Source organism: Hippocampus guttulatus, chromosome 10, assembly GCF_054856545.1.
Source record: "Hippocampus guttulatus isolate MCC_2025c chromosome 10, RoL_Hgut_1.0, whole genome shotgun sequence".
Classification (NCBI taxonomy): Eukaryota; Metazoa; Chordata; class Actinopteri; order Syngnathiformes; family Syngnathidae; genus Hippocampus; species Hippocampus guttulatus.
The window spans coordinates 8,282,670-8,292,317 of NC_141270.1; the positions used below are offsets into that span (position 1 = coordinate 8,282,670).

At 42.4% G+C, this 9,648-nt stretch overlaps 1 protein-coding gene across 1 annotated transcript; it reads right to left on the reverse strand.

Moving 5' to 3' along the window:
- Nucleotides 1-756: 756 nt before the first annotated feature.
- bfsp1 (beaded filament structural protein 1) lies at nt 757-8,631 on the reverse strand. Its single transcript, XM_086122385.1, has 8 exons — nt 8,124-8,631; nt 6,518-6,578; nt 5,755-5,850; nt 5,079-5,171; nt 4,242-4,355; nt 2,785-3,005; nt 2,282-2,373; nt 757-2,178 (listed from the first exon to the last, which is right to left on the reverse strand). Exons 1-8 carry the CDS (start codon nt 8,489-8,491, stop codon nt 1,124-1,126), a joined length of 2,100 nt encoding a protein of 699 aa, XP_085978511.1. The 5' UTR covers nt 8,492-8,631; the 3' UTR covers nt 757-1,123.
- Between the last annotated feature and the right edge of the window lie 1,017 nt (nt 8,632-9,648).

Here is a 9,648-nt window from a genome sequence, read left to right on the forward strand (position 1 = left end):
TAATCGCATGCTTGATTGCAGGCTTTTCCTTGATTCTGCAAATGCCGCTGTGAGTTGTGTGTGGTCAGCTGTCAGCACCCGCAAACTGCAAAACCACTTTCGTCTCAGCCCCACTCTGTAATTCTGTTGACTAACTGTGCCTACTTCACTCTCAGAAAGAGTTAAACAGTGTACATTAGTGAGAGGAAACGCCATTATGTCCAATGATAGATTAGCCTCAGTAGCCACAGTTTGCAATCCATCTGAAACCCGTGCTTTCTATATAATGAGTTCTGTCTTGAGGTACTCCAGACATTTAACCTCAATCTTTTTAGCCACATCGGGTGCACGCAACACCGTTTGGGGATCTACAGCTCTGAGGTTGTACAGTTCATGGTGTGGTTTGGGATGACTATCCACCCATCCATGCATTCATCAAAAGGCAAACAGAATTAGCCTCAATGTTCTGCATACTTTTGGAACCATTTGTCTATCGCTATTCTAGATCACTTTTCCTGTTTAGATTAGAGGGGAACTAGAGTCTCTCCCATTTTTTTCCCAGGTGAATAGTGTACAACACTGGCGCACTGGTTGTCAGTCATTCGTGAGTACAGAGACGGACAATTACTCACACTCACATTGTCACCAAAGTCAGATGACTGAACCACGAAACAGTCAATGACATTTTACTGAGAACATGTCGGCTAAATTGGCCTAGTGACACCAGTCTCACATTTGGGTTCATGAAAAGTAGCCTCCAAGACAAGAGGGCACAAGTGATGTTTGAGTCGTCTTTATTGAAGATATCAAAGCAAATTGTTACACAGCAAAATGGTGCTGAGGGCAGGCGGTGGCATCCAATTGTACAAATGAGCCGAAGAGGGGGAAATTGGTGTTGGAAGACAGAAGGGTAGCACAACTTCCTCGTTGACTGTTTCTTCTCATTTATTATAATTCTTTTTAAGGTGGCACAGAGCTTTATTTTTGCTTTCTTCGTTTTTGTGTCCCAAGTTTTCAGACAGTAAAGGACTAAAGCATGAGCATGGCTGTCTGGTCGCAACATTCGATACACAACCCAAGACTGGAAGTAGGAGGAGCCTGGAATATGAGAGCAGGATTGTTTGGTTGGTTGCTGAGGTTGGTTCTAATGTTTCTTCTTACTGGATTTTTCAATGGTGGTTTCCACCACCATGGAAGTCTCCTCGTAACCTTTAAGCTTGCGCCCGTTGGAGAACTTCTCCACAGACTCTACCACCACCTTCTCGTAGCTCATGGCGTCTGGAGTGAAACTACTGGAGCTTGAGCTGGTGCTGCCGCTACTGCTGCTGCTGGTGCTACCGCTACTGCCAGTGTTGCTGCTGCTGCTGCTACTGCTGCTGCTGCTGCTGCTGCTGCTGCTGTTGTTGCTAGAACTGGAACTGGTGCTGGCGGCGCGGGGCAGAGATTTGGGAGTCTTACTTGGTCCATTGTCATCTTTGTTCTTTGAAGAGGCAGGATCCACTGGTGGAGTTGGATCTGTGGGGCCAGAGAAAGGCTGGACTGGGCCTAGATCTTTGGGTTTAGGCTCAGGCTCTTCTTTCTTAACCTTGTCTTTACTTCCATCTTCTTTCCCGTTTCCTCCATTGTTATCATCCTTTCCTCCTGCGACATTAGCCGGAGGGGTGGGAATTGCAGGTTTGGGGCCTGGTATGGGCTGAGGTGGTTGAGGGGATGGTACGTTGCCTCCAATAGGCTGATCTTTGAGCGTGACTACGACATGTCCTGCGGATGGTGTGGTAGTGCAGAAGCAAGGATCTGGGTAGCTTCCTTCGCCAGTGACGAGGACGTAACGACCCTTTGTGTAGAAGTCAGCGATGGGCTCCGGTTTCTTGTACTTCCTCATCCGATCTCTGACGATGTTACAGAGTGTGTCAAATGCCTTGCTTATCTGAGCTCCGTCAGGGACGTCCTGCGGAGACACTCCGGACAACATGGGCCTCTCCTCAGTCCTCCTCACGTTATCATCTTGAATTCCTACCGATGACGTCCCCTTCGCTTCGTCGTCTGGAGCCACTCCGCCGGCGCCGCCGGCTTTTCGATCCTCCTGACTGTTGTCAATGACATCTTTAGGCGTGAGCTCCTTCTTCTTCTGGACTTTCTTGGCCATGACCTTCTGGCGAGGTTTTATGTTGGTTATATCTTGGATGGCAAGAGTGATATCTGGGAACAAAAGAGAAGACGCAAACATTTTTGTTGAGCTACTTTTACACTATCATCGGTCCATTGTCTTGGGAGCGTAGTGGCTTAGCTGTAAGTGACTTACCTTTGCCCCTGTTTGAGGCAGGGGGCGCGTGGGTGTAGTGGTAACTGGTAGTAAACAGGGTGACTGGTGTGCCGATTATTGCTGAATTCAACCTGTGATGGAATACAGAGGTCAAATTTCATGAGTCGGTATTCAAGCATCAACCGGACAGGTTTGCCAAGCACAAATTCACTCTTAAACAGGGCATACACTTCACGAATTAGGTCGGGTTTTCAAGACTAATTCCGAGAATACGGGTCAAGTCTGTAGTGGAAATGCTGATTACAAAAGGAGTGTATGTATTTGCTTCTTTCTCTCGGTGTGGAACTCAACAATTTGGCGATGAAATACTGCCTCCATGATTAAGTAAAATCGATTATTTTTACTGCCTTTATGGCCTTTCTCTTCCTTCTTCGGATTGTGGGCTAAAGCTTCCAAAAGATGAGACTGCTTGCCCCCACTCCCCGAGCTACGCCCCCAGGCTTCATGGTAACAAAACACCAGTCAGCCAGTGGAGGTCTCACCTGTTGTCTTCATTTTCGATGATCCTCTTGTATCTATCCAGCTCGTTCTCCAGAGACGTCTGGTACATGGCCAAGTGGCGGCACTCGCTGGTGAACCTCTCCAGGGCCCTCTCGGCTTCCTCGATCTCCTTGCGCAGCGATTCGATTTGCTCGTTGTACAGCTGGATCTCGTCGTCGAAACTCTCCTGGGTGCCTCTGATGGCTTGCTCCAACATTGCCGCCTGTGAGAGACACAGACGCCTTTTTAATCAAGACACTCTGATGAAATGATTCTCCAGAATTACAAATGCCCTTGAGGAGATTTAACAGCGCTCCTTGCATGTCGTCAATCTTGCACCCCAGCATTTTGTTGCTCATTACTTGACTATTAGGAATTTGAGCACATAATGAAATCCAAGGTAGACGCTGCATACATTTGAAAAATATATGCCAAAATATCAAAGATTTGTTCACATCTTGTTGCATCTCCTTTTCCATTTGGCTTCTACAGTATCCTAACAAATGACAGAAGGATTGTGTGTCATAAAAAGAGTGATGAACATGACTTTGGCAGTTTCTAGTTCCCTATTATTAGGACTCCACTATTTATTATTTAAATGCATTGTGAGCTAGCGTATACCACAATTGCTCTCTTAAAATGGACTAGAGCTGACATCTAGTGGGGTCTCAGTGTCAATGGCAAACCATAGCGGCTCCTGCGTTGGAGAATTAAGAATTAAGATTAAGAATGATTGCAATACAGCACTTGTCATGAGTTATTCCATAATGACATATTCAAATGGCGGAAAATACAAATTCGTTTTTCTTTGGCACTTCATAACTTAGAAATAAAATACAATAACTGAATCCACAATGGTTTCATTTAAATGAGAATTTTGAAAGAACATTTTCAATTATAAATGTGATTATTATTTATTATTAAGAATTAATTTAAAGTGATAATGACTGCAGTTTTACATATATACTTGTACATTTATACATTTGAATAAGGAACATTAAAAAAATACATAGCGTGAAATTGAATCCTGAAAGATGAACTTTCAATAATAAGGAAAGATACATGACCTGAAGTATGGAAAAGTAAAGTAATACAGTGTTTCCAAATATCTCACGCAATTTGACCTCAATACAATTAATAAAAATGTCAACATATTTGTTGAAAGATAGATTTGAAATAAACATTTTTCCATGAATCATCCGGTCTTGATTTAATTTTAAATAATTTGAGACAAGAGTGAATTATAACACCACAAATTTAATCCCAATTACTTACTGTCGTATAAATGAATGATTAGATCATGTCAAATTCATAATAAGAACAAATGTGAATGTCTGAAAATCTAAAAATAAACATTGAATTTGTTTTGGGGACTGAGCAATAGTATGCGGGGGGCAAATGTGGTTGAACAAAAAGCATAACTAAACTGTAGTTGCCATGGTGACCATGTTGCACCCACCTCTGCTTGAAGTCGTTGTTTTTGGGCCTGCAGCTGGCAGAGGGCGCTCTTGTACTCCTCCAGCTGACTCTGCAGAGCCGGCAACCGACTCTGCACCAGCAGCTTCTCCTGCTCCTTCACAACGACAAAAAAAAAAGCAATCACTCTTCGTCAAATATTTGTTGCATTGTTGTTCTCTGGATGCATTTACTTGTTTTGCTGTTGTTGAAACAATTTATTCGTTCACAGTACGCCATCAATTTGAAATTGGACCCAAATTGTCATAAACAATATGCTTTAAAAGTCACATGAATGACATGCTAACATTTTGGCTAGCTAGCCAACAACCGACTAGTAGCTAGGTAGAGAGAGAAGGCTGGGTAGTTCCATTTTTTTTCCCATTGCTGTGGCTCATTTCTTAAAACAGAATTAACATTCTCAAAATAACATGGAAAAATCCCTAAACCAACTTGCAATCATTCACAACAAAAAGTCAGTTCTCATTGATTTAATCAAACTACAAACATCTTATTATATATCATCTCAAATGTCTCAGTGCATGTTTGTGAGCACAATGAGTCCACTTTAAGAAAAAAACCCCTAGAACCTTGGTTCACTAGGCAACCCGGTCTACCAACTTGACAAACACTCTGTATCACGGACAAGAAAAATGGTCGTGTATGTGCGCATGAACAGCGTGTGCTTAGTTAACCCATTCACTCTCTCGCATGTTATAATATGAACAAAGGCAACAGAACTGAAAGGCCACTAACCTCATCAGCACTTGGCATAAAGTTCACAGGGGGGCCGCACACACGCACACACGCACACGCATATACGCTTTGTGAGTGACCTCACCTCGGAGATGCCCACTGACACGGTAGGAGCAAGTGGAAGCGTCTGGTTGATTTGCTGCAAAATGTGTACAAAGGTCTGGATCTCTGCAAGGTTCTGTTAAGATCACATCACACAAAGACAAATGAGTTAAATGAGTTTTTCTGTTGTTGTTGTTTTTGTTTCTCTAAAAGCCTATTACGTATGTTCCAATCCAACGGTAATTTAAGATGACTTTCCATCCTTTACCTGACATAATATGCTCGTGGCGCAGCGCTTCGGTACATCGTAATGATAATATTCAAGATTACATCGCCTTCAAATGTACCAGCAGGCGATGGTATAAAGGAAGAAAATGGCCCATAAAAATGTGTCCTGCATAATGTCAACGATTGACGCAGTTCTGATGAATGAAAATGGGATTTGGATGGACCTTTCCTGTTTTGTTAAGATTATTATTATTATTTTTTTTTTGCAACTACTGCCCCATAAAATTGCATTTAACATCACAATAATACTCGGCTGATATGTTTTGTGTTGTAATAAATCACAATGAAGGAAGGAACTCTGAAGCCATGCTCACGGTTCAGGAAGGGCTAAGCGTGCACACTTTATCAGCGAATTGGGACGGTATCTCAATATCTGCGGGCTTTACTGCATATCTATGTGAGATCATGCTGTATATGCTTGTATCATTGACCTTTCTGTGTCTCTCTCTGGTAGAGTTGATGTCATCTTGCAGGAACTGGGACTGGATCTGATACTCCAAATTTTTCAGCAGGGCACTGTCTGCCTCCTGCAGGGGAAGTTAATGGGACAGCACAGCAGAGGAAGAGAGCATAATCAAGAGGGAAAGCCACGGGTAAGTAGATTCGCAGAGCAGGGGCAACATGGCTGAGTTGATATTTTTAATGGGGAGACCTTGTGGGTGTCTTGAGGGCCATTGAAATCATTGAAAACAAAACAAAACAAAAAAATTTGAAATAATCTAATTAAAACAATCCTTTATGACAACATGTATAATTTAACCATACATATTTATTTTAAAGTTTTAGGTTTAGAGAAATTATTTCTAATTTGCTTGAGAAACTTTTTTTCAGATGTAATATGACTACTTAATGATACAATTAACAATAGTAACATTTTATAACATTTGCACATTTTATTTTTCTTCCTTTTTTTCTTTCTTTCTTTCTTTCTTTCTTTCTTTTCTACATATAATGTTTATCTTTCAGTTTTTCTCCTCTAGGAAAATTCAGTTTAATTCAATTCCCGACTTCATAATTTAACAATTATTATCTATAATTTCATTTTGATTTCCATTTACAGTTTCAGATTTTTTTTCATGTTATTATTGTTAAATTTAAATTATTATTCTCGATAATATATACATCAACAATTCTTACAATGTGTGCATATCGGTTATTGGTCACATTGGGATTTTGTTCCAATCAGCGCAGTACCTTGTTTAGCTGTTCCAATGTGCTCCGTAGTTGCTCTTGATAATCACATTCACTTCGGTATCTGGAAACAAACAAACAAACAAACCAAATGATCAAATATGATATCATTTGTAAAAATGACGAGCATAATCAGTGATGATTAAACATCTTTCGTTCTCAAAAAGATACCAGATTATTTTTCTGGAGGCAAGGTGTTGGCATATCATTGTTATGTGTGTTGCTTTGTCTGCCAAGTGACAAATCTCCCAATCACTTTTAAAGTGTCTCTTTCAGACTCAATCAGCTGTAGAAGTGTGCGGAAAATTGCCCGGTGTTATATATTTTCGCTGTCACGGTACAAAATGAATTTCTGTTGAAAGAAGAAAATCACCAAGTGTCAATTTGGGGCTCTTTCATGAATACTTGATCAATTAATGACTTGGAGCAAAAAAAAAAAAAAAAAGGAATGTTGCTCCTTCACAACTTTGTGTTAAGAACAACATCGGTGGGGCGGACTCCATTCAATGAAGGCCATCTCTCTTCACCATTCGACTAGAGCGCTCGGTATTCTTCTCAACTCATCGATTACTGTGGAAACTGCCATTTGTTCTGTGGAACCAGGCAGAACTTTTCATGCGGCTCAATGAGAACGATGGCGGGTTTTGCAAACGCTGCAAATGTCACTGCTACCGAAATTCCAGTGTGTTCCTCGTGGATTATTTTTCTTGTCACGTGACATTTAGCTCCACAAAGGTAACTACTGTGTTTGTTTGTTACAAAAAGACGACCTCTGAAACAAAAGGAATTTTTTTTTCCCTCCCTTTTTAAAAAAATTCTCTTTGGTCATTGCATCGCAATACAACAGCGCCGTTTAACTCTCGGTAGCTCTTTTCATACTCCCATCTTTTTGTTGGCGTGGCAGTACTCTGTGAAAGGTCAGACCTTTGCAATTCCTCTGAATGCGAAGGCACCAGTGCATGAAATAGCTGCGGTTGCAAAATGGAAAATGCCACATTTCTTGCGCAGCCCCTTAAGTTAAAGTTGGAAGTGTCCAACTATCAATCATATGTTTTATTTTAAATCTATCGCGGTGTTTTATGGAGACATAAATCGTCAAATAACTATTCAGAGACACATCTGTAGCCGTGTTTCGGCTCATTTTTTTAGTTGACTTTTTCCACATGAAGGTAAACTGCCACACGGTTTGTCTTTCGCCAAAGGCGCTTCTACTTAAGAGCTTGTTTACCTGCTGGTTTAGTAGAAGCCCCTGTGGCTAAAGACGAAATGTGGCGGGGTTTACTTTCTGGACATGGATTTGACACCGCTGTTCGGAGGATTTGCATTTTAGCCATCGCTCAATGCGAAAACAGTGCAGTGCACAATTTGGCGCTGATCCAAATTTGGATTCAATGGCCTTGGGAGAATTGGGTGTTCTTTCAACCTGATATCAGTTGGTGGAAATGGAAACTCAATTGCCTCCTGTTAGACGATTGGGCGCAAACACCTTTCCCTCGCCCTCGAGGCTTAGCATTTTCTGTCATTTCCTTTCTATCCTAAGCACGTTTCATTTCACCTTATCTCTAAAGGGGATATTAGCGGAGACCCCGGCCGCGGGCCGTTCTCTTACTTGCTGGTGAACTCATCCAGCATGCGGCTGGCGTCCCTCAGCTCTCTCTCCAGCTTGGCGTGGTCAGAGGTGAGCTCTCGGATCCTCTGCTTGTTGACGTCGATCTGCTCCTTGAACGTCTCCTCCAGGCCGCTGGCCTCCTCCATGCGCTGCAGAGTCTCCAGCTGCTTGCGGAACACGGCGTTGCGCTGCTCCAGGACCCGAGCCCGGTTGATGTAGCGGGCGAAGCGGCTGTTGAGCTCCTGGAGGTTCTCCCAGCCCTGGATGGCGGAGATGCCCGCCGAGTCCTCGGGTTCTTCGCGGTAGACATCCGAGTGCTCGTACTTTTCCTTGCGCACCTCCTTGCGCAGGTAGCTTGTCTTGAACATGCTGGTAGCTTTCTCTCCCTTGGACAGGTGGTATCCCTCAAAGTACTTGTGCTCTTCAGCTCTTTATTGTGTGAAAACTGGGGTGCTCACCCTTGGCTGTCTCATGCTAGACTAAACGCCACACAGCACTGGCTGGCGACGAAATACATCCCGGCACCTCCCCTGTGACGGTGACCACAACTCGTGAGCCTGGGGCCTTCCAGAGTTGATTGTTGTCTTTGTTGCGGGGATTTGAAAAGCCACACTCTGTGATGACAAAGCAGAACAGCAAAAACACACACACACAATTATGCGCCACGCGAAAGCACTGGGTGCTTGCGCACAATTCGTGCGCTTCTTAGTCAGCTGCTTTGTAGATCCATGGATGGTGCAGGAGTTTGGATTTCAGCCCAATCGCAGGACAGAAGGGAAGTTTCGTGCATGACAGCTTGTTTGGATGCCAGTTTGTGCTACACAACTACAGTAAACGCTACGATGTGATGATGGAATGTTTCTTTTCATAATAGTTCTGCAAAACCAAGTGGAATGGATGACCCTTGGATTTCTTCAAAGGTGAACAGTAGATACCAGAATGTTAGAAAAATGTTCATGATTCGGTATTTCCCTTACTGAGGTTTATCTTTGGATGATGCCATTTCATTTGAAACCTGTTTAAAATCTGAATCCACAACATTACACCCCTACAAGTTACAGTTCTACAGTTTTTTACTATAGATTTTTACAATTTATATGCTATAAATTGTAGCACTTGACAAAGCACTTGTCAGAATGCAGCACTCTAAATAAAATTGCTATGCTGCATGAAGAGCGGAACAGAAAATTCCAAGGGGTAAGGGGGTCTCTGGGTTCGCCAAACTCGTCAGTTCTAGGCCGGAAGTGGCATCAAAACGCAAGCAAGTGGCATCAAAACGCACAGCGCACAATTGGACTGCGTCAGCTGAAAGGTTTAGAGATGGATTGAAATGATAGCATAGATTTGCCAAATAATTGATTATTCAGAATTTGTCAATTGTTTTGAAATCTGTCAGTCACGACAAGTATACGTTGTATAGTACGCTTTAAAAAAACTGTTTAAGAATAAAAATACACTATTATTATTATTTTCAATATCAATATTCCTGTTACTGCTAATCTTGAGCCACAACAGAGTGATTGAT

What these genes read in the sequence shown, in the direction of transcription:
- bfsp1 (XM_086122385.1), bottom strand. Translation starts at nt 8,491, where the DNA reads ATGTTCAAGACAAGCTACCTGCGCAAGGAGGTGCGCAAGGAAAAGTAC. An exon ending in CTGGATGAGTTCACCAGCAA is followed by an intron (nt 6,579 to 8,123) that starts GTAAGAGAACGG and finishes GTTTGTTTCCAG; the next exon opens with ATACCGAAGTGAATGTGATT. An exon ending in ATCGAAAATGAAGACAACAG is followed by an intron (nt 2,374 to 2,784) that starts GTGAGACCTCCA and finishes ATTCCATCACAG; the next exon opens with GTTGAATTCAGCAATAATCG.